At 38.5% G+C, this 25,248-nt stretch overlaps 1 protein-coding gene across 4 annotated transcripts in view; it reads right to left on the reverse strand.

Annotated features, from left to right (window-relative positions):
- Positions 1-2,787: 2,787 nt before the first annotated feature.
- Positions 2,788-25,248, reverse strand: part of epb41l5 (erythrocyte membrane protein band 4.1 like 5) — a 34,477-nt gene continuing 12,016 nt past the window's right edge. The window contains exons 8-26 of one of the 4 annotated variants that reach the window (XM_056389591.1): positions 24,901-25,021; positions 24,634-24,721; positions 24,293-24,381; positions 24,086-24,155; positions 21,871-22,040; positions 20,853-20,959; positions 20,589-20,607; positions 19,887-19,932; positions 19,509-19,627; positions 12,075-12,226; positions 11,635-11,729; positions 11,339-11,470; positions 9,920-9,987; positions 8,906-9,028; positions 7,314-7,395; positions 6,861-6,941; positions 6,205-6,267; positions 5,779-5,918; positions 2,788-5,201 (exon numbers count right to left, since the gene is read on the reverse strand). In XM_056389591.1, coding sequence (XP_056245566.1) covers positions 5,132-5,201; positions 5,779-5,918; positions 6,205-6,267; positions 6,861-6,941; positions 7,314-7,395; positions 8,906-9,028; positions 9,920-9,987; positions 11,339-11,470; positions 11,635-11,729; positions 12,075-12,226; positions 19,509-19,627; positions 19,887-19,932; positions 20,589-20,607; positions 20,853-20,959; positions 21,871-22,040; positions 24,086-24,155; positions 24,293-24,381; positions 24,634-24,721; positions 24,901-25,021 — 1,835 coding nt within the window. In that variant the 3' untranslated portion in view covers positions 2,788-5,131. Of the gene's footprint in view, positions 5,202-5,778; positions 5,919-6,204; positions 6,268-6,860; positions 6,942-7,313; positions 7,396-8,905; positions 9,029-9,919; positions 9,988-11,338; positions 11,471-11,634; positions 11,733-12,074; positions 12,227-19,508; positions 19,628-19,886; positions 19,933-20,588; positions 20,608-20,852; positions 20,960-21,870; positions 22,041-24,085; positions 24,156-24,292; positions 24,382-24,633; positions 24,722-24,900; positions 25,022-25,248 lie in introns of all 4 variants that reach the window. The other 3 variants (XM_056389592.1, XM_056389590.1, XM_056389593.1) reach the window with 3 other exon arrangements.

A 25,248-nucleotide genomic window follows, 5' to 3' on the forward strand; every position in this document is an offset into this window, starting at 1 on the left:
ATCATGTGGTCTTGGTGTTAGAGGAAGTTATGAGAACAAAAATGCATGCTGCAGTGTTCAGTTTTCAAAACTGGTATGAGATTTTGAGGAACTACTAATGAGAAACAGAAAACAGATTTAAATATATACCTATAAATAAAAAGTACCTTCCATGAGCTATGACATTTTTAAAAAATATCACAAGTCACACTTTGGCGACTCCACAGCTTTTAGAAAATTTGCCACAAATTCATGAATAACATTAGAGAGTCCTTTTAATGGCCTCATCTAACATGAAACACCCTAAAATGGCCCCATTTGAAGGCACCAAGTACTTTGTCTTATGTAAATAACAACAAATAACCTACCAAAACCTTAGACATGTCATTACTGACAAACAGATGCACTTAAGATGATGGAATACTGACATTTATTTTTTCTTTGCAGATTTCATGAAGGAAACCTTGGAGCTCAGTTCTGCTGATTTGTTTCTGTTTCATATGCCCCGATGTTCTTTATGGGATTAATGAATCCATCTCAGAATGAAAACTTACATTAGACAGCTGGTCGTCAAGACATAAACAAGGCTTTTGGTTTTCACCCAACAGTACTGATATCCAACCTTAAAGAATATTAAGATTTAGGAGAGGACATGTAATGTTTGCTTTTAGATGGATCTGAGCTGGTGACATCAGGGCACAGGCCCAGAGCCAAATCTCCAAGAATCCACCCAGAGCCTTGAGCATGCTTAAGCAATCATGACCTGGCATAAGGTCCATGTACGTAATCAATTATTCATTTGGAAGGTGGGGGAAAGTCAGCCCATCTGCTGAGGGGAGCAGTCCTGGCTGAGTTATTGAGCTGTAGGCCAGTCTGCTGTTTAATAATGGTCCAACTATGTATTGCTCTGTAGCATGGACCAGTCGCAGTCAATCAATTTCAAGTTACTGCATTTCAAATGTAAACCAAGAGGACAGTTCAGAAACACCAGCAGAGTCTCTGCTTTCATTTCAGTACTGATTGAAGATTTTGTAATGTGATGCATTTCTGAAGGCGCATGTTTTCATTTATTTCATTTTATTTTACTTTATTTGGCAAGAGCCACCCAACGGTTGTCCATATAGGCTTGTAGCTGTTACTTATCTCGCCTTGGAGGGAGGGGATGTTTTGCTCTTGTTGATGAAACAACTGTTCATTCAAAAAAAGAAAGAAAGGTGCTTGAGAATGGTGCTTTGAGCATTACTTATCATTTACACACTCTTCTAGCACCAATCCACTCCCACAAATAACTCCAGTGTCCCTAATACAGACATCGCTCATATTGAATCTGATTAATAGACTTTCCTGAGCAAACGAGACACTAATCTTCAACCTGGAGATATTAGACTGTGATTTATTGACACAGCAAGTATATTCAGGAGGAAATATTCACTGAAATCCTGTTTAAGTCTGTGATGAGTGTGTGTCAGATAAGATGATAATTCCATATGTTGATAAAAATTAATCTATCATAGATTGATTTGATGTGATTTATTTATTCACACACATTAAACATTATAAATACACTGTATATAGTTTTTTATGAAGTGGATGTCCGGGCGAGGTTAGAAACCAAGGGGGCTTATGTTGAATTTTACCTCAATGTAAAAAAAAAAAAAAAAAAGAAATTAGATCATACAAAATGATTGTTCAAATTCAAAGGCATAGAGAGTGTTTAAATTCATCCCCAGAGAACCCTAATCTGGAAAGAGCCCACTTTTTAATGCATTAAAACTTCGATGTAAGTGGTACTACACTGAAAACTGTGTATATTATATAAACAGGAGTGTAAATGGTGTTAGAGGAAAATCATTTCTCTGTGCACCAGAGGTAAAAATGGTTCTGTGCTGCCATCCTGTGGTGAATTAACCACAACACACAGTAAAAATGGCATCAGCAACATAGCAGAACCATAGTTACTTAATGTTATTAGTAATACCTGTGCTTTTCCTACCATAACAAGTTCCAGTATCTGCCAATACAAACATGTTGTGTAAAAGGACTGTGTCTCTTTGCAAGTCTGCACAGTGTTAGTTTATAAATCACATAACTTATAACTCTGTCACTTTAATAGGACTTGCATTATATATAAAGTTTCCTTGAAACATGTTCCATAAATTGCTGGAATGTAAATGAAGGTGAACGATATACAAGGAAAAGTGTGTTTTGTGATTGCAGCTGATGTTATAGATTCTGTTGCACAGAGAGGAAATTCACACCGTTCCAAACACCCTGGGTCAGCTGAGTGATAAATTCTTTGTGCAGCCAAAATGGTGCAGGTTGTGGCCGCTAGTATTTTAGGGTTTTACCAAAAGTCAGTAACTGACAAGAGAGCAGAACACATGGACTAAAGGAGTGATGAAGAGTTTCATATCAGCCTGTTAGTAATTATCTCAGTAGTTTGTAACTACAAAATGTAACACCTGGGCAACTGGGCCCCGTCAGCACATCATTCATTATCAATGGCTAATTTGCAGAATCAGTTTGATTACTTTGCAAATTTCCTTTAATGTCTGTATGACACTAGACAGAAATGTTAATTCACATTGTTTTCTTAGATCTTATTAGTTGTTTTTAAAAGTAAGTTTTTCCTTTATTTTAGTGGATGATGCACTTCAAATAGTAGGATTAAATCACATCCTTTTGAGGGGTGCAATGGCAAGAAATACCACTTTGCTGAGCACTCCATTAGATGACAAATGGTGACTAGTAAATAAACTCAAATTCCGGCTATTGCTTTAAAAAACAATTTTTTAAACAGGCCAGTGATACAGATACAAGAGCTTTACTTATAACAGACAGGGCAGCTAAGTAGGAATGCAAAATATGTTGGGTTTTTTTTACCTTTGAGTGATCCAGGTTATTGTTTCATAATAGGTTTAACCAGACAAAATCACATCTGGTCCACAGCAGGGTAGAAAATCAGGTTCACATCTTGCATAAATCAAACTGTGATCACTGATAACCTCCTTTGCAAATAATTTTAACAGTAGCTAAAGAATGAAAATGAATGAAAAACAACTGACTCCTACTGTAGCAAAGCTTTACTGAATCATGATCAAGGTATTCCAGGAAAAAAAAAAAAGTTTATATAAAAATGAAATTGAGATGTCACAACTTGTGTTTTCCCCAGTTTGATCAGTGATACAATTCCTACTTGTTTTGTAATTAGAAAACACCTCAATGCTGAAATTCTCCTTAGTGTGTAGTAACAATACTGCCAACATCATCTTCAAAAAAAAAATATAAATCTACTTCATATCTACAGCCAGCTGATGCCATTATACTGATAATACATTGTAACTGTATGCTACAACACTTTTGGACAACATGTAATATTTGAGCAATTACAGTGAGTAGTAGCATAAATAACTGTCACTGCTAAGAAGACAATGTAAAACAGTCAGCTTCCCTTCATCAGCATCATACTAAAAAAAAAGCTACACAGACATAACTTGAATGAGGGTCCAGACTCAGTGGTTATGATGTATGGGGTAAAAAAATGTATGACATCTACAATTCTACCTTTTAAGAGTCAGTGTGATAAAGTTCATTAATAACTCAGACAATGTAGAATTAGGCCTCAATTTCACAGGTACAAAAAGTTTTCCTTCGGTTATAAAGAGTATTAGCAAATGTTGATTCAAGATGAGATGTTGTACAAGTCATATATTTGTACTCCAGCATTCTTGGAATAGACATTTTGAATACATTCATTTACATAAGGCAGGGTAATAGCTACAGCATGTTAATACTTTGAGTCATTGTCTATAAAAAGGGTCAAATTAGTGTCTAAAATGAGTTCAATTATCCCGAGTTCAACTTGGACTGACTGTCCATCATGTACTCCAACGATCACAATTAACTTTAAGAGTTTTTGACAGTTTACAAATTAAAATTAATGTGGATAACTAAAAAAAAAATCAGCATATGAAAGCAGTGGTTTCCAGTGAAGCTTATTATTGAATCACATTTTAGACAAAGTGTTCTAATTTTGTTAGTGATGTTTAGTCCCTCTTGACGCTGGTACCAAAATGTGCAGATTTAAAATGTAATGCAAAGGGCAAATAAAAGCATCAAAAATAGACAAAAGTGTAAGAGCAGGATAATAAAAACAAAAGTTGAAAAACCGAAGTTGTCGTCTTAATCATCATCCATTGCAAAGAATTCATTCAAGGTCCAGTGTTGCAAAGATAATCCAGAGTAGTGTTCATATCCAGTGGCTGCAACAGACAAGTTTCACATGTAGTATTGACTGGGTTTAAAAAAGGTTTTGCAGTGTGCTACAAGGACAGTACAGTATCACGTCCACGTGTTTCATCATGTCAAGAGTCCAGGTGCTGTTTATCTCTTAGAATCAACATCTTAAGTTAAGTCTTAAGTTAAGTGTCTTTCTGTCCTTAATTTTTAGACTTGTCTTTTCAGTCCAGTTCCAGTGTAGTTCAGCAGAAAAGCTCAGAGTAGCAGGGATCCAGTGGCTATTCATTGCCAGTGATTTAAAAAAACAAAAGGGTGGTGGGGGAGTAGAACTAAAAGAGACAACCTACCATTTATGTCAGAAGCTAATGGTTGATACTTTTATGCAACGTACCTTACAGTCATGAGATGGTGGATTTCTGTGTATGAGCCTCAACTTGACCTCTGTAGCAGACATGACTGTCATTACTTGTTTTCTACAGGAAGTTGGTGCTGGTGGTTAGAGGCTGAGGTTTGGTTGACTGGATGGATTAAATAAATGGCAGGTCACTAACGGCGAAACTCAAACAGCAAATTCACAGGTTACATGTTCTTAAGATGTTAATACTGGAACTAAATGTTTGTTTTACTGGTTTTACAAAAACTAAGTTTGGTGTTGTGAGAAACTGTGCTCACATTCCTATTGCTGATCTGTGTACATTTTCTTCTATCTGTTTGTCAGTGTGGGTGCAATTGAAATTGTGGTGCTAATCAGCTGCCTCTTCCTTCTGGCATTCTTCTTAGCCCACAGTGTTCAGCGCATCCGGCCCGGCTTGCCTGTGAGTGGAAGGGCTAGAGGGTGATGGGATGTGATGGGATGAGGTGGGAAAGCCGTCTGGGAGATGAATGTTGATGGTGGTGGCTCCTCATTTCTTCATCAGAGCTCAGTGGTCAGGAGACCTCTGGGTTTGGCTCCATCCTCCGAGGCTGGTGGTTGAGCCGCAGTGCTGCAGGACAAAGGAGGGGCAGGATGCTAAGTTACTGGATCAGAGATAAAGACCACTGAATATTGAACACACACTTTCTTGTTGATTAAATATTTGTGAGCACATGGCTCTTGAAAAACATTTTGCTGTATTCATAAAACACAACTATGATGAAGAACAGATGCGATAAAACATCCATCACATGGTAAATTGCACAGCTGACATCATTCTGAACATTATTTTGCTCTGTGTCCATGAGAATTTCTTTGCCAACCAGTTTACAGCAAGAAAAACCTGCATTACAACATGTTTCATCAAGGATATATATATTAGTGGTTCACAGACAGAAACAACGTTGAAGCCTCAAAGAAAACTCATGTACTCAGAACCAAAGTCAAGTAAGAATTACAAGCGATTTCAGCTAAGTGCAAAGACAGCTACACAACCTAGTCAGTTATGTTTCACTTGTTGCCCATCTGCAGGGCTTTTGCATTGGGAGTCTAGCTATAGGAAGCATTTTCTTGCTTGGTGAGCAGACTACAACGCTGGCTTTAAAAGCAACTTTTAAACGCTTTGCTTCAAATCTCAAGAATTTTACCTGGCGGAGCTGGTGTTACGTGTGCGTGCGAGGTGGGGGAGGGCTGGGGTGAGAACAGCTCCCCCATCTGCAGGGAGAAGAGGGGCGACCTTAGCAGGGGGGTCGAGGTCGAGCAGGCCGTTAGTAAAGACACCAGGAGGCTGCATTAGAGGGGGATGAGGGAGAAGGAGGGAAGGAAGGTCAGTTTCTACAGAGCCTCTACATCAGCCAAAGTTTACAGCAACTATGCGAGTGCATATGGAAGAAAAAATCCTGAGGCTTACATCACCAGTTTTAGGACAATGGACACAAATTAAAAGAATTAAATGTACATCACAACTGCCTGAAAGATTTCTTAAAGACCCTGTGGCAAGAAAGGACCAGGCAGAGACAAAAGCAGGAAGACAGTTGAGCAGGAGAAAAGTTTGACAGAGAATGACCACTCACAGCAGTTGTTGGAATGATCCAGCGAGGTGTGATGAGAGGTTTGAGCTGTTGCACTGATGGTAGCTGGAAGACATTTTGATCATACTATGACCATACTGTTATAAGGGTGCAGTGCATTCACTGAAGCAGGTTTATTTCCATGGATAACAGAGAGATTTTTGAATGCAAGTCTACTTTCCATACAAATAAAATCATCATCTTCATTTCCAGTTCAGTTTCTTTCTCCCACACACACATTCACTCTTTCTTTCTTGGTTTAGGTCAGTTTCAGATTATATACTCATAAATACTGTAAACCTTAACCATCACTTACATTGAATTAAATTCTTCCCTATAGAAATAAACATTCACTAAAGTCTGGTAGCGTTGGAAGCAACTGTGGCCAGGGCTGCAGACATGGGTTTAACTTTTCTGAATGAGGGTGAATAAGTGATGTATTGTTAAAGTCCACTCGTGTGGTTAGACTGAGTTTGTCTTGAGGTGAAGGTCAGTGGTTAACTCCCTGTAATGACCAGTGTGTCCTTCTTGCTGCTCTTGAGAAAGTCACTGAAGCATTTCCTGCTGCACAGTTGCTTGCAAACTCTCAGAAAATGATTAAATGACAACTCGTTGCAAGAATTGAAAACTGTTGCACATGCAGTGGTCTTAAGACTTACTGCCGGAGTTGGATCAGTGAAGTCGATCAGGTTGTCAGATAGTGGAGCACTGTTTTGCAGGTCAACCTCCTCTGCTTTAACCTGCAGAATGACACAAACACTCTCAAACACAACATACAAACAACAATGAAACCCATATAAATCCTGGATTAGACAATCAGTTCACATTAGGATCAACATGACACAAACATCAACAGGAGCCGCACGAGCAGCCTGCGTACATCTTTATTAAAGAGTAACAGCCTCAGGTTAAAGAGCTGTCACAGTTTGTAGGTTTCCTCCATGAGTCACATCAGTACAATAGAATGGACATGTAAAATTTACCTGTACCATCATAATGTGTAATACAGTTAATGTTATGAGATGCTTGAAAAATTCAATGAAGTCATATTTATTCTGCAGACTAAATATGCACTAATGCACTAAATAACAGCAAACACTTTAACTAGCTACCTTTGGTGCCATGGTTTCACCAGCAGACTCAGAGGGCATCTTGGGAGCAGAGGGATTTAAATCTTCAGCTAACCTCTCGGCACTGATGAATGGAAGAAGAGAAAAAATTATAAAAGAATAGAGAATTTCAGATTTCTGCTCTACTTCATAGAGAATTCCTCATAGAAACAGACATAATTGAATTTCCTGTTCCTCATCCTTGGTATAATAAACACATTTAACTTGGTACAATCCATGCACTTTCTTGTTCATATGATTGGAGAAATCGCTAAATGATCTGAGCCAACCACACAGCCCCAACATAATGTTTTCAAATGACTTGTGTTGCTCAACCAACAGTTCAAACCGCCAGGGTAAACAGTATTTAACACAGAAATGAAAAAAAAAACCTAAACTTTTTTTTTTTCCTTTCCATAAATTATAAGCCCAATATCTTTATCTTTATTTATAATCTTTATTTCAGCACTTGCACTTGTCTTACAGGGTCTTGTTTGTTCAAGTGGACATGTGTGTGTTCTTGTCGTCTGTTCCACCATTTGTTCTTATTTTTATTATAGAAAATGAAGTGACTGAAATGTATTACCTGTATCACCTAAATGGCCGAAATTGCTTCATAAAAATACATATGACTTAAAAACCTAAACATTTGAGAAGCTGGAATCGGAAAAGTTGAGCATTTTTTCTTGATAAATGAATAAATAAAAAGATTAACTGATAGTCAAAATTATTGTCGATTAATGGTGATTAATCAGTTTTTAGTTTAAGCAAAACATGAGTCTCCTTTCTCCAGACTGTAGAAGAAAAACAGCCTGAGTAGCAGAAGCATTTACTGCATCAATGAGCCTGGAGCCAAAACACCTTTTGTGAATTGTCTGGTCAAGCGTCTGTATTTTTGTGTCATCCTACTGTAAACACTTTCGAGCAGAGACACCAGCAGTATCCAGGCAGAACTCGAGTCATGTGACCCAACACACAAACACAAACACATATACACACATGCATTACCCAAACATGCCAACAGATGTCAGCAAAGACTATAAAGAACAAGTAGCATCTTTGTCTCTGATCACTGTGAAATCTGGATTATTTATATTTTATGTTCTGTTTTATGTTTGGGTGAAAACAGGCCTATATAATTATCAGTGACACAACTTTATATAGTGAGGTTATATACTGAGAAAAAAGCAGATTGGCTGGCAATGTAATCTAGGTGCACCCTGGTTTTTACTCTCTAAACTCCGTCTTTACAGTCTTACTTATAACTATTTTATGCCCTCCTTTAATTAATCCATGAATAAAACTTTGCATTAAACGACACACTAAAACAAAAATATTGGTGACAATTTTCAATAAGTTTATCATTTGACTTAAAGTTAGATAAAAGAGAAGAGAAAAACAGATCATATGTGTGTCTCAGTCCTCTCAGAAAGTTACATATTTGCAGCTAGTGTCAAAGACTTCCTCTTCGACTAATCTGTTCTCCCTGCGCCCAAGAGCATTTAAGTGGGTGACAAAATATAATGTGCTGAGTGCACATGCAAAGTACAAATTGAACACAAAAGCATTTCATACACACAAGCAAGCACACTGACCTGGCCCCTGCTGATGAGATCAGTGAAGCTGGCTTTAGTAGGTCCCAGGAGTCCTGGGTGTCAGGCCGACTGGTGACAGAAAGAGATGAGTTACTGCCCATTCGCCCGCTACGCACCTTCAACCTGGAGAAACACAGCGCATCTTTTAGTAGTGAATGTTCACATAACGCACTAACCTGCATGACATATTCAGTATGATTTACAGAGGAAAAACATGACTCACAGGATGGGATCAAATTCATACTATTATACTGAGTAAAATCTCACTATAGTATGCATTATTTTATCTTGCTTTAAGCTATATCATAGTTCTGTAAAGAATTTATTTTTATCCACATTTTTATTACAAGTTAATTAATCTTTAAACATATCAGATTCACTAAATCCCTTTGTCTTGTTAAACCATATCTTGAGGCCATGCAATCAGGCGACTTTAACTAAATTTGTGACCAACAGATTTTATCAAATCTAATGTGGCTTCTCCTCCAGTTTGAGTCATTTAGTGCCTCTGACACAAGACAGGGACCTGCTTGTCTTATCTGTATTGCCTTGCTTATAGGGATGAGCTGCAGGTGATGTAATGTTGTGAGCTATGCTAATAATCCTCATGAATATTCAAGAGGTTAATCAGCTCCACCAGCAAGGATTGTGATGTGTGATTGGTCGAGACAATGCGATGACAGTTGGTATGACTCAGGAAGATGAAGGAGGAGGAGGGGAAAAGGCCCAGTTTCAAGACAATGAAACACAAGCGACAACGGCTTCTCTCCTGTACATGTTCGCGCTATATTGACAGTGCTGTACTTTAAAGGAGAGGAGATTGTGACAAAAAATGCAATATAATTCTACAAAAATATACACAGTATATTTTGCATAGTTAAATAAAATTTAAGAGCATCAGTTGACTCACTCAAGTTCAGTTTTAAAAAAATGTTTTTTTCATTCATTCATTTATCATCATTTTCTAACTATAGATTAGTAAGCTTTGAAAAATGTGTAATTGTGAGGTCATACCTGGCAGAAGCTTCCTGCAAGTTACAGTTTTTATCTCCAACCATTACAGCATGTTCCTCCAAAGAGCCCTACACAGAGGTAAACAGAGAGAGATAAGTGGATGATCAGACAGACAGAGAAAAGTGTTGGGAATAGGGGACTTACACAGAGACACATCGCCAGTCCACTTGATAGCAGAATACCATTACAAGTTCCTAACAATGACACATTCCACATTTCTGATAGACAGCACTGGAGGTGTGATATATCATAGCTGTGATGATTTAATTCTGCCGTGACACTATGTTAGGGCAAGATCAAAAACATGCTGTATCAAAGGGGTTAGGTGTAAAAGCCCTGGATAAGACCTTGTTAAGTTCCATACTCTGTTGTTACACTATAGTTTGAGATACATGAATAAAATAGTCATTATTTCAATTTCTTAAACCAATCAGAGGCATCAAAGGAGGGACAAAGACTTGCACAAAGAGTGATCTTGTTGAAATCATGTGGACAGGGCTGATGTTATGTGGGATAATAAGCCGCAAGGTTCAATCTGACAAACATTCAATCAAAGACAAGCTCATTAAAAACCATGGAGCACACACAACCAGCACAAGTCCATGTATCAATTTGTGAAGAATTTTTTCTTTGTTATTAAGTCTTTAGGTCTCTATGTGGTATTTCCCCACAGGTCACACACAGTGCCCTTACTGCCCATACCCCATTGGAAGTTACCATAGGTAACCATGGTCAAGCAAAGACCCTCAGAGACGAGAGAAGACAGAGTCTCCGGTGAATAGTCACAACTCCCCTCATGGTCATGATTTACACACATCTTCTCTGCGAAAGACGTAAGTTCCATACTTGTACACAATGTGATTTAGGTAAATGTGATTTAATGTTTAGGATTAGGTACCCAATATAAACACACATGTATGGATGTGATGTGGTTGCATGAAGAATAACCTTATTTGGACATTTAGTATATATGATGGGGGTATAAGGTTAAACATAATTAACCAGGAGGAAGTCCTTCAGAATTTGGTGACATTACACTTGTTAACTTGTACTGCTTTTCTCTTTTCTCCTTGATTGATCCAGCTTCAATAAATGCTTCTGCCTATGCCGTCTGGATCTCCTCCTGAACCTCCTTCCATCAACTCACAAGATTTAAATTCATTTCAGTGAAGTCTCACTGTTCATTCATTACACCTGCACACTGAAGTAGAATGTGGAAGCACTAATGTAGCTGAAAACAGCAAGGCTGCAGTCATTCCCCAAAGCCTTTTGATGTTCAGTAACTTGATATGCTCATTTAGTTTAGCTGACAATGGTTTGAGAATTACCATATGAAGACAAAAGTACTGTAACTGCATTATCTTAAGTGTTTCCTCCTCCTCTCTCTTTTTGTTCATTTTAGTGTAGTGTGTTCCTCACCTTGAGGGCAGCCTCAGCTTGTGCCTTCAGGATGTTACTCTTCAGATCCTCCGGGGTGCGCAGTGGAGTGACAACTGGACTACTGCCTGTACTGCTCAGACCAGACTTCTCTGTGAGCTTCACCACATCCTCCTGTTCCCATGGAAAAAAATGTTTTGTTTAAATACTGAATTAAAGTTGATTTGCCTTTAAATAAGCCTCATCCTATGCAGACTAGACTATATCTAGAAGGCAACAAAAGGCTTTTATTATTTAGTGTTGGTTTTAGTAAAAATGCTTTATCAACAAACACCCACCTGATTGTTCATGGCCATATTGACGTTAACGTTATTTCTCGGTGTAGCAAGAAGTGGGCTGCTCTCCAACTCCAGCTGCTTCAGACGAGCTGCTGCTTCTGAGGACACGCAAGATACATTTGAATGCACACATACAACAACTTTATTTACTTTGAAGTTTCTTCTTTAGAAGTTCTGTTTTGTTTACTTATTAACAACATGAACCACAGATAATCATCTCTGGGTTTATTAATTACCGCAGTGCAAATGTATAAAGAGTGAGTCTGAGTGGTGGTTGGTGGTGACAGTGTCTCACAATCTGACACACTGTCACTATATTATCCTGCCATATACATTTACAGGATTAGAGGACAATTTGCCTCGAAAACTAAATTTGAAATATTTTCTTTTTTCTTAGCATAACTGTCATTGTTACACTGATAGGTTTTCAAGAGCCTCACCATTGAGGCTGAGTAGATCCTCTGCTGTGACACTGGTAGTGGCATAGGCATTGCTTGGTCCAGCCTCCTCTATAGCTGTCACCGTGGGAACAGCAGGAGTCCTAAGGACATCATCAATACATGTCTCCATCAGGTCAGCAACCACGGGCACACTAGTGAGAAGGGAGAAGAGGAAGATATAAAAGAAGCGGCCGATCAAGATGGGAGTTTAACAACAACTGCACTTCAATATAAACACAAACAATTACAATGGAAAAGATAATGTAAAACTGGAACAGAACAATTCTGATTTATACAGCTTTACAACTTACCTGCAGCATCCATAAGATATGAATGGACTCTGAAAAGATGGCAAAACTGGCCCACGGTGATATATCAGAGGATATATAGAATAATACCAATTTCCCATAAACAAACAACAAAATTAGAATAAAACTAATAAAGCCAAAAAATAATACAGAATTTAGGCTACTGTGTTTGGAAAAATATATTTGAAAAACAAACATTTGTTGCTTATGTAAAGTAATAAGTATATCTAAAATAATTACTCCTTGATTACTCCTTGCAAATCATGTAAGCTCATGTCATTCATGCTTCAAGTACGATCATACATCCACTGTATTATTTCCCTGTAGCACTTTCTACAGGGAAGGTATGGAAGCTGTGTATCCAAAGAGGGAAGCCCTAAAAATAAATAACTCTGCTCAAAACCACGTCTTCTCAGGAGGTAAAGAAACCGGTTTACAGAAGCAAGATTCAGCCTGTGATAATAAGTAATAGCTTGTGAGGGAAATAATGTGATGTAATATTCTCAGAACCTGGAGCGTCCTGAAGCAAAACATTTGATACATGGATTTTGGTAGAAGCTCTTCCAGCAGCCTCGTAATTACCTCATATTTCTGTAGCCTGAAGACACAGTGAAAAATGAGCAGTACATATTAGCTGGAGCTGAAGCACCAAAAGTACAATGCTTTGCCAGAGGACTCACAAACCAAATGTATATAAATACTCCCACATGTTAAGTAATCCATGAAGGAAACACAATGGGCAGTGAGGATATACCGAGCCCTCATGTTGACAATTAACACAAACATAAGACAAGAAGGGGGAAAAAAAAGCACAGACACACATACCAAGGATGTCTCCTCTCAAGCAAACACTAAATAGTAAATAGGTACTCTGTTCAGATACCTATCATAGTCTTAGGTTACCAGCTAGTTTACTACCTGCCTCCTCTTCTTCAAAAGAATGCTGCTCTCTCATAATTTTTTCACAGAAGGTCTGAATGTATTTATATAGGAATCTAAAAAAGAAAAACTTATTTAAAGTAATAAAAAGGCATTAAAAATAAAGGCATGTACAGTCGACAGAGAAATCCCCAATGAAAACCTTCTCAAACTATCCAGAGATTTCAAGTATGAAGTTAGCAGCAAATATTTTGTCAAGTTCAATCTTAACAGTAACCTGCTGAATAAATTTCCTTTGTTACTGTGCTTCATAGTCAACAGCAACAATTTATGATCCCACTAGCTTGTGTCTAGCATTTTAAATGTGTGTGTATACCAATAGCCAAGGCTCAACTTAAATGACAGCAAAAGACGATGCAGAATATTAGGACATTTTACTTACTGAACATGAATGCAAAAGCCCAATAATGCTTCTTTAACAGTAAAGTGGCAAACGGGATCATAGACACATTAAAGATGCTATTTAAAGCCCCATACTCTTCTGTGTCAAGAGTAATCATGTTTTTATTCTCTGAAATGATTTAAAACAGTGTTCAGAAAGATATACATCCTTTGGTCATAGTTATGTTGTAAACATTTAACTAAGTAAAAATATTATGAAATCATCTTAATTGGGTGGGACGTGCAGGAAAAAATTGTACAGTGGCATAGCTGAGATGTAGGTAAGCACATTCCTTACGTTTATCAACCAAACTCACCATTACCTTGATGGCCGGGTCATTTAATAAAAACCCTCTGAATTGTGCCCTCACCACTGCAGTTGTGTTCACAAAACAGTTACAGTCTACTAAACTATTTCCATTAATTTTCAATATTTTTATGGAATTATGCTTGTTTGATTTCTTGATTTCACAAGTTGGATGAGAAGGTCACTATCAATCTCATTTCTGAGTCCAGGTTTAGCACTGGAAGCAGAGACAAACAATTAACAATGTGCAAATTGAACAGAAATTTGACATTTTTAGAATGCACCTTTGCAAATGTGAAGGTAACTCTTTCCCCTCGCTTCAGTTTTTTTTGTGCTAAGCTAAGCTAGCAACCTATTGGACAAATCTCTCTACAGATGAAAACCTTCTTATCCAACCTCCTTTTAAAACAGAGCAGCAGATCCATGAAATGTGCAGAACAAATTAAACATAAAAGAGAAAAAATCATATCATATAAAAATCATTTGATGGAAGTCAAACTTAATATTGCAACAGTGCTTGAAGTATTACAAAAACATGAAGCAGAAGACAACTCGTCTAAACCTTCCAGGGACTATGTGACCTATTGTTTCCTTGCAGAGTCAAGAGCGGATCTGAATTCCTTGCCTCACACTGATAGCATCTCACCTGAGATAGCCAGTTTCACTATGAGGTTAGGAGTGAAGGTCAGAAGAAGGAAAGGGGGGGAAAGGAGAAAAAAAAAGTATTAAGGGTAAGAAAACAGAGAAAGGGGGAGAGAAAAGAAAGTGAAAGGAGGAAAGGGAGATTAACCTTTCAGACGTGTCACTGGAACAAGGATGAAGGAAAAGTGGCAGGAGATGAAGAGATGAACTGAGACACAGTATCAAGTGTGACAGCAAACTTGTGTCAGTCTGTGACAGGTGTTACTAGACTGAATAACTGACAATGAGAGAGGTTTCTGTTGAGGAATATTTCAGTTAATAAGGCACAAGTGCATTCACACCAGGTGTGTTCTTCCATGTGGTACAGTCACTACCACAAATACCAGAAGTTTTTCAAGGGCGAGTCACTGCTGAGCCATTCCCATTTATTAGTGTGCTGTCCAATTCATGTCAGTACAGACGGTGAGACTGTTGTCAGTTGGTCGGATCTGTCCAACTCCTTGTGGGGAGCTTTGATGAGACATGAGCAGGGAGGATGGAGGGAAGAGGAGACCTGAGGAGAACAGTGTGGAGGAAAAAGAGAAGGACAAGGGGAAGAGGACAAACAGGTGGGGGATTTAAGAAATGGGGAGTGAGTGAGAGTGTAGGTAAACCAAAGCCGAGATTGAGGAGGGGGACATTAATGAAAACAGCAAAGAGATTATATGCAGATTAATGAGAGGGAAGGAAGGATAAGACATGAAAAATATATGGAGGAAGGGGGAGCAGAACATAGCAGAAGAGAATTTGCAGCAGGAAGCTGATAGAAGACATTAATTCTTTGAAGTGTAATTCATTGCATATGGCTTTATGTACAGGCTAACTATGATCTCTGTCTCTCTCTTAGACCATACAGACGAAACGGTTGTACACCACTGCGGGGAAAAGTTACAGCGGTGTAAATTGAGTCACCAGTGGCTGGCTTTATAACAGAAGGCACATGAACTGTTTCAACAGCCAATCAGCTCATAGCAAAGTTAGCTTGTCAAGTAAGTTACAAATGGTCCAATGGAGTTTTGGACGGAGGAAAGAGAGGATCAACTATTAATTTTTTTGAGGAACACCTGTGTCTGTATGACACAAGCCTTAAAATGTACTTAAACATGATAAACAAACTGCCCTTTGTCACACTGCACAATGTCTGGGTGTTTGCTTCAAAAATCCTGGCCCTCTTTTTTTTTTTGCCGTTTCATCAATACTATAACTGCAACTGTAGCAAGTAACTCACGGTCACTATTTATATTTTAAGATGCTACTAAGTATCCAGCTACAAAAAAACCCTGAAAAGCAGTGGTTAGAACGGAAGTACAGAGTCGTTGCTATGGAAACAACAGCTGCAGCAGGTTTTCACAAAGTTGCAGATCAGCACGTTCAATTTGTCTGCTCACGAATCTTTGGTCTAAACTCGCCCTCTCGATTTTCTAAAGTTGTGTCAATGCTCAGGGCACTATCTGTTTTCAACTACAGCCTGGAAAGAGAAATAAAGCCGCTGATAATCACAAAAATGTTGTTTTAGTGGACATGAAACAATATGAATAAATAAGGCGTGCATGGTTTTGATAAGCTCAGCAGAGTGATGATACTGAATAAGCCATACAATTGCATCTGCTACATTGTGCACTACAGCGCGCATTTGAGAGTACGGTGACAAGTGTTGTAACATACACACTTGAGTTAAGTGAAGTGGACTGGATGTCTCTGGAGCGTCAGTGACCTGGCTTTGCAGCTCTACCGGCTGGGCTTTAATGTCTTATGTCAAATCTGTGTTTATATATTCAGAGCTGGAGGCCCGGAGCCACAAGGTTTTATTCATGAGGACAGCTCTACTGGGAGCATAAAAGGCAAAGGAGCATACAGTCTCCCATTGCCACTGTAAAACAGTGACGAACTTGATGGTGTTTGACTATATGGACAGCGGATGAACTTCAACTGACCTCATATTTTCCATATAGTCTCTCCTTAGCAATAGAAATTATATATATATTTTTTTTTTAACTAGCTCCAAAGACTTATCTACTCTCAGTGCTGATAATGTTCCAGAGGAGAGGAATGAGAGGGCAGGAAAAGGCAACAGATTAAGAAAACACTACATGACAGCTATACAGGGAGGCATAAGAAAGCTGTAAGGCATATTAACTTGAATAAGAAAAAATAAAGCACAGCATAGCAGAAAACATGACATTTCCTCAGAGAGAATATTTAAAATTTAAAAATTCATAATTTGTTGGTATTTGTTAAGTTTGTTTAATTACGAGTCGTTTGATACTGTTATGTACAATTATGGGTTTATCTGTAGTATTTCTACTTGATTCCAAAAATGCAATTCACTCCTACAAAACTCACTGACTTGAACTTTTTTTGTGAATCATTCAAGCAATAATGTCAGTTACTACATTACATTGTGGATCATATTGTCAGCTTTTTGTTCATTCTATTTTGTGCTTGGTAAAGTTGGATCATGACAGATATACAGAGAGATAGCGGACATTGATTGCTCATGTTGTCAGGAGAACAGCTGAGGGTTAAAGTGCACCATGCAAAATCAAGGCTGAAATTGTACTAAAAGCAAGGGAGAAATGCGTGGGAGGAGAGAGCGAAGAGCACCAGGGATTAGTCTGAAGTATTAGTGATTTAGCAATCTCTCATTCAAAGCATCCTCCTCATGTCCATGGAGTCCATTGTAAACTGTTTCCATGGGTTGATGGAATAAACAAGAGGTGGTATGAAATCAGAGGTCATCTCAGTCTAACATCTTGTGCTGATAAAATACTTAGTAGCATTTGCGTCAGTGTTGGTAAGACATTTTTCTTATGATTGAAGCATTTTCTGAGGGCTTGACAGCATAACCTCACAGAGAAATGTGGGCCTGTACCCGTTACGTCTTTTGAAAACAGTAGCATCACTGGCAAACTTAATCTTGCTTTAACACACTCATAAAGGACACTAACTGGGAAGTAAAAATATCGAGAGCCCTTGCTGCACAACATAAAAAGAGTGTGTTTTAAAGAACACTGCAGACAGAAAAATAAAGAAAATCAAGAAAATGTTTAGGAGTAATCAGTATGTGCAGCCTATAAGATTTACCTTTGAGCAAAAAAGTCTAAAAGAGGAGGATACAGTATAATTAGTGTGATACATCATCATGTTGTCTATGCACCAGCCTTATCCAAGATCATGTCTGTGCACCCTGCTTTTAAAGGGTACTACATAAAAAATGCCACTGCTCTACAGAAATGACAGGCAATCCTCTTATTACAGCTGACCAGAAATTTACTAGAAGTAGGATCAGCCTTAGCTGTAAATGTGAATGAGCTTTGTTTAAGCAGAGGCCAGAGTGGCCTGGTTAGGACATTAGACTACTTACTTTAAACTGGGAAAAAGCATGTGGGTGAGTAATGTCTTACGGTGTCACCACTGAAAACCTCACATTTTTTGATAAGGTCATAGCATCATCAATATGCTAGCAAAACTTCCACTAATTCTCAAATATTGTTATCATATCTTGTAAACTATTGTACAGTTTACGTCATAAATAAGCATTAAAGAAGAGCGGGTGGTTTACAGGATGCACAGCATGACATTAGATGACTGAAAGGACAGACACCTCTGCACACATCCCATTCCTGACCAGAACAGATTCAGCTGAAATCATCACTTCACAGATTCATGATGCCAAACAAAATCCCCACAAAAATCATCCCATCATTTCCTGCACAGATTAGGTTGGAATTTCATGCTGATCAAAAGTGGACAAACAGAGAAATCAAAGGAGACAATTGCACTGCAGGAGAGAACCTTTCCCAAAGCCAGAATCATGAAGCCCATCACTGCACAGTGTTTGATTGGTTAAAGCCAGAGCAATGGCAAAATTCAGTGCTTGATCGTACCTACCTGGCCTGCCTCCAGACAAGACCAAGTCCTCAGTACATGTTAATACTGGAACACACAGGGGAACATCGCAGGTTTATAACTATAAGGAGGTTGCATACATATTTGTATGCATAAGTACATTCTCACATTCACACACGCACACTCACAAAATATAGCATAAATATGACAGAACAGAGTAAGCAATGAGCTATGACATACTAAAACAATAAAAAAGGTAATATAGGTGGTACCGAGAAGAAGTGAGCCAAGCAACGCACCCTGATTTGTGGACTACGGTGTTTTGCTTCCATATATGCTGAAATGCATATTATGGTAGTGACAAATAAATCTGATTCTGATTGCTCATCTATCCACTGACTGTCTCTGTTCACTGTACAGTATCAGTCTGCCTGCTTCTTGTCTAACTGCAGTCCATTTCCCATGAGTTAAACTCTACCATCTGCCTGAATGTATATACTTTTGCTATAATAGTCTTCAGGCGAGTGCTGCATCCACTAAGTCACATACATGCTGACACTCAAGTAACTCTGTTGTATTATACTCACACAAAACAGAGCAGGAACTTGAAAATAAGGGAATAGAACAGCCATGCATGGAAGGGACATAAAGGCACAAATAGAAAAAAGAATATATTCAATTTCTGTGGCTTCCTACCCCCTTCTTTCCTGCTTGCCCTGGTCACAACAAGACAGGGTCAGTGGATAATCCACGTTAAGCCACTCTCATGGCATCAGACCATGAAAACACACCTAGCTATCCACCTACTTCTTTCAGCACCCAACAGGGATTGGTTAGTCCATGCCAACCTTTCCTAACCTGTTTCTTTTTCCCTCACCGGTCCTGTAAGCTGCCGCTAGCATATGAAAGATGAATTGCACTTTAACGAAATGACTGAACCTGGAACATTCAATTTATCCAGGAACCAACCTCCTCTTTTCTCCTCCAGGACTCCTGGGCAGTGCTTCGATTTCCATTGGTCCACAGGCAGAAGCAGCTGCTGGGGTGACCACAGGCACGCTTGACCAGGCACCTCTACTGGGAGAAATCTGAGGGGGCGAGAGAAAGACGGGAAATATATGAAACAGAGCAAACAGGTAAGGGAGTAGACATGGTAGAGAGGTATTAAGTGTCACTTTCATTGTAATACTTTTGTAAAAGCACTAATATTTTACATTAGCCAACTGTATCTAATGATTTGGTCTTCTATGTGCTGTCTATCTGAATTCAAAACCTGCTTGAGTCTGTGGTGCTGTTCTTTTGTTTCCCACTATAATGGAGGAGGGATTAAAAAACTCAGCCCCTCACCTTGTTGTCTTTGCTGGAGCTGACTCCGTTTCCTGAGGAAAGAACTCTGAGCAAAGAAAGAAATTGAGATGTTATTGAAAAAACTAACAGCACAACTAACAACACCTCAAAAGAATTCTAAACAGCATGAACCACATTTTGGACTATGCAGATGTACAATTTGGAAAGATTCATGGTAACACTTTTCCAATTATGTTCTTTTTATTTCGTCTGCCAGGTTATCCACAAGCCAATTCACAAATCCCAATCCTTATTTAAGTCGGCATTGTTACATCCTTTCGTCAGGGTTGTTGCTTCAAAAGTAGCAGCATTTCCAGAGTGTAGGTCTGTTCAATTAGGTGTGATGAAAAGTCAGAGGAATTTTTATCATCGCAATGCTTTGAGTCAGTTGGTCCCATGATAGCTTAAAACTACCACTGACATCATGTCTTTAGCCCACACACATATCCCTTTAACAAAAGGCTCTGCAACATGATTACAGACAAGCCTTATGGGGAAACTGAATGAATGGAGAGAGAGAGAAACAGAGAGAGTGAGTTAGAGAGAGAGAGAGAGAGAGAAAGTGTGTAGGTGTAGTAGGAGTAGGAGCAGGAGTAGGTGACCCCCCCCCCAAATTAAAGATGTACAACAGGGGTAGGACAGATTAAGTCATTTAAACAGGTAATGGCACAATCACAGTTTAGTAAACATCAGTGTACTCACTCCTGTGGATTGTATGGTCCTGTAAAAACACAAACACAGAAGATGTATACGACAATGAATGAACTGGAAACATGTCAGACATTTCTATTTCTGATATAATGGGTAATGGGACATAGAGTGTGTATATATTTTATGCACACATGAGCTTGCAAAGTAATTTTTTTACTATGGGATGGTTAAAGTGCTTTTGTTAACTGTCATGTATATAGTCGGTAAATTCATGTGTGCTGTGCAGGTGTGAGACTACAGGCGTATTGTACTCACCTCTGTTCTGCATGGTTCTTCTTGAGTAACGTCGACTGGGCCTTCTCTCAAAGGAGGCTGACCGCCTTGCTTTGTTGGCCTTGGTTGTCTGATACTCTGTCTTGCCACTGGTAACAAAAACACACACACAAGGACAAAAACTTAATTTACACTTACATGGTACCTACTAACGCAGGCCAAAACATTAAATACAAAATTCAACTTTTCTTAATTATCTTTTTGATAAATCTCATTGTCTCAAAAACAACAGGCGCAGTGATGACCCCCACTGAACTCTGGACCCATCCAGGCGATAACCTTCCTTTAACAACAAACCCTGTAACCTCTGTGTTAAACCAACATTACTGCCAGTGCTTATCCAACTGGGTAATGTTTAAACACACAGAGAGGGGAACTAGCTGGCTACTGCAGTATGTTGACATTGAGTGCCTGGTTTGTACCACTGCAAGTATCTGTGTGTACACATGTGGGGTTTTTTGTATGCACAGAGGAACGATACTGTATGTCACACCAGGATTATCTCTGTTGGTACGTTTAAACACAGGGTACAGAAACAAACATGGCTCTTTAAATTTGTGGCACTTAACTGTTATGCAATTTTCTGTGTTCTTTTATATAAGCAATTTTGAGTCTTGGGAAACCAGTTGGAACCAAGTGATGATTTTGGTGTGTTATATTAATGGGGCTGAATGGTTGTCTAATAATTTTATCATTCATTTTATCTATCATATAATCATTTTAATTTTAAAAAAATGAAGATTTTTGTTTTTACATTGACATTAGTTTTTCCAGTTGATTAGAGGAAAAAATTTCATCCATTGTGAATTAATTTAATAACAAAACATGAGAAAAAGAAATTACTGCAAACACTCTTTCCCAACAAAAAACTGTTCTGTTACTTTATTTTGTGAATCTAAAACTTCCAGAGAACTTTAAGCCCTAAAATATCTTGTAAACCTTGTATACATACAAAAAAAGCCTCCCTAACCTTTTGATTACCATGGATTACTTTGGTTACCTGTATCTGAAGCGTGACCCCATGCGTATGAATCCAGAGCGTGCAGAGTTCTTCTGTACTGGCCCTCTCAGCCTGAAGAAAGCATGGTGCTCCACCGCACACTTCCACAGGTGTTTACAGGCCTTAGGATGGTCCATCCTAAAGACAAAAGTGTGCTCCTGCTCTTTGCCCTGTGAAGGATTGGCATGGGGTTAGATTTGGGTCAAACAGAGAAGAGGGTAAGTTGTCAGTAGAGTAACATGAAAGCATCTAATGTGAGCATCTTCAAATATAATAGAACTTCCAATCATGGTACAGTGTTGTATAATCCTCCACACAATTAGCTATAGCAGGTTCAATTCAAAACAAACTGAAAAATCATTAAAATTATTTTAGTCCTAGCCAATATATTTTCCGTAAAAACAAAGGTCATGCGCTCGCTCTAACTTGTGCAAAGAGGCTGACGTGAAGAATGAATTGCTGCACTACAGTGTTTGAAGTCTAGATGAAGCCTGCCCAGCACCACAGCAACTTACAAAACTTACACTGCAGCCATTCCACTATCACAGTCATATTCTTTGCACACTTCTTTGCTTTGTAGACACACAAGCTCACAGACATACTGTGCACATACAAACCAAGTATGATGAACACCAGCAAGAACTTGTTTATTTTCCGAGCACATGTGTCATAAGCGGGCAGCAACTTTTAGGGAACACACTACCTCAAATATCAAAACACACAGAAGACACAAGACAGTAATATTTATGTTTTAAAGGCTCATTAATAGTTTTGTATTTCTCTGTAATGTAGCACAGTGTCAACAATGTTTCTTGTAACATTTTTACTCTAAAAGATTGAGCTGGAGCCAAAAAATTGGCTAGAGCCAATATATGTATATATTGGAATAAGTTAATTAATATCATAAACATGCAATGACTAGTCAACTAATGGCTTGAACTAACGGCTACCAGTCGACTAGGAAAATATTTGGTCGCTTCTGTGCATTCTAACTAACCACCTGTTCTCTTTGACAATGAGATGTGATTCACTTCCACCATCCACTGTTAAAAAGCAGACACCATTTACTCTGAAAATATGTGTAACAGTTGTCAATGCAATAACCCTCTCACAGCCAGCTTCTCTCTTTTGGGTTCATCTCTAAAGCTCCTGCTTTGTGTGTGTGACGGACAAGCATCTTGTTAGAGAATTAAAAACTCAAGTACAGTGTACACAGTAAATTCTTGGGGTGACAAGGCTAGCAAACAGTATAACTGTTTAGGACAGAGCTGGGAGGTGAGAACTCTGTGTGTGTGTGTGTGTGTGTGTGTGTGTGTGTGTGTGTGTGTGTGTGTGTGTGTGTGTGTGTGTGTGTGTGTGTGTAGGAGAATGGTGCATACCAGAAATACCAGAGGGGGCAGGCTTCTTTATTAACCTCACTCACAGACCTCCAGCATGGACATAAACAGACTCTCCTCTAATATACAATAGCCTCTGGGTACTACAATCTTAAGTCTTGTTTCATTTTGTTTTCGTACTAACCTCTTTTAAGGGTCGGGCACTACTTCAAACAAAAGATTTATTTTATTATTTCATTTCTTTTATTACAAACAGAGCACCCTCTGCATGTTTGTACATTGTGTTTCAAGTGATTAAAAAGTAACTTGCATAGTCTACTTTTTGTAAAAAATGTGAAAAGTTTATGACATGTTGTGAAAATATTGAGATTTATCTTGAAGTGCAAAGTGATATGTTTGTTTGGTTGTTTCAGGTTTGCTTTTGTAAGTGACAGATGATATGGGGTCAATTAATTTTACCAGCTGTAGTAATTTATAGACTTTAAGCATTTAATATTTACATTTCACAAAGAGTTCAGATAGCATTTATAAAATTCAAACATAAGTTTACTTAGTTTAATACCTTTGCCATTAAACTGTGTCATAATTGGAATCAACTGTTAACACATTAAACACAAAGTGACTGCATCTGCCGTCCTCTGCAAAGTGATTGGTTACTCTTTCAGATTCATACACACCCCCACATTTCCATAAAAATTGATAACAATGCTCATAATACAAACTGTAAGTGACAGCAAAGAATTGGTAATACAGTTAAGTGTTATATTCATTTTTATGGCCTTGACTGCAACACGAAAGTGTTGCAACTATAGTCGTTATAAATGTCAGATACCATTCATAGTACTGTATGTATGGTGAACGTATGTGCTCCTGCTCACCTGTTCATCATCCTCCACGACCACAAGAGTCAATTTGCTCTTTTTGAAATCTAGACGAGTGATCTTGGGCCTAAAACAAACAAACACACACACACACACACATACACACACACACACACACACACACACACACACTAAAAGTTAAATGTTGTTTCAATAAAGCATTTAAGTAAATATTTCAGTAAATTAGTTCATGACCAAATATACCAGAAGAAGAGTCCGATCTTGGTTTGTCCTTCAAACACCAGAACTCCAGTGGGTGTCAAACCCAGACTGTATTCATTACCATCCCTTGCCTGCAGGGCAGATATGGACAGAAAGCAGGAAGAAGAAAGAAAAGAAGAGACAGCTTTATGACCCAATCACATGTTTATGCTCTTATGCACATTCCTTCCACTTCCTGACTTTTATGTAGGACACTTCCTGTTTTAAAATCTCAGCTATGCTATTGATGTGCAACATGTCCATGTATGTGCAACTACACATATGTGAAACAAGTAGATTCAGGCTATACAGTGAATGCTTAAGATAAAGAGTGTGTCAGTTACCTTGACCATATGCATGTCCACCCCATACATTTCTAGCCACTTGGCTTTATTCAGGTAGTTAATCTCAGCTTGGGCTGGTGTCTGACCTCTGAAGGAGAGGAAGGAAAAAAGAGAGTAGGTAATAAATGGAAAGAAATGCATCAACAAAAACACATCTGCAGCTCCAAGCAGAGAGAATGTTAAAAAAAAAAAAAAGAGGAGGGCAGTGTTCCTGGTAACCGTTTCAGACCAAGCCCACACATTATAAAGTAATATTGAAATGCAAACCTGCACTCCTTCCATGTGTTGTATATAGCTAGCTCCACATCTTCCGTTTGGTTTGGGATGAAGCGAAATTCTGACACCAGGTCCAGATTATGTTCTAATGGGTCACAATCACCCAGCTCAGCTGAAAACACACAGACAAACATACTTGTCAATTCCAACCCTGAGCAGAATAGGTGACAATAGGTGATAATGATAGTTTTTTTGAGGGACTGTGGTCATGAACTGCACGAGACTGTACATGTGTACACTGTTCAGTTCAACTGAAGACCAAAAAACATTCAAATAATTCTTTAATGGTCACTGAGACCATGACTTTCCACCCCTGGGAGAGGACCATGAGAAGAGTGC

Source organism: Seriola aureovittata, chromosome 11 (assembly GCF_021018895.1).
Source record: "Seriola aureovittata isolate HTS-2021-v1 ecotype China chromosome 11, ASM2101889v1, whole genome shotgun sequence".
NCBI lineage: Eukaryota > Metazoa > Chordata > Actinopteri > Carangiformes > Carangidae > Seriola > Seriola aureovittata.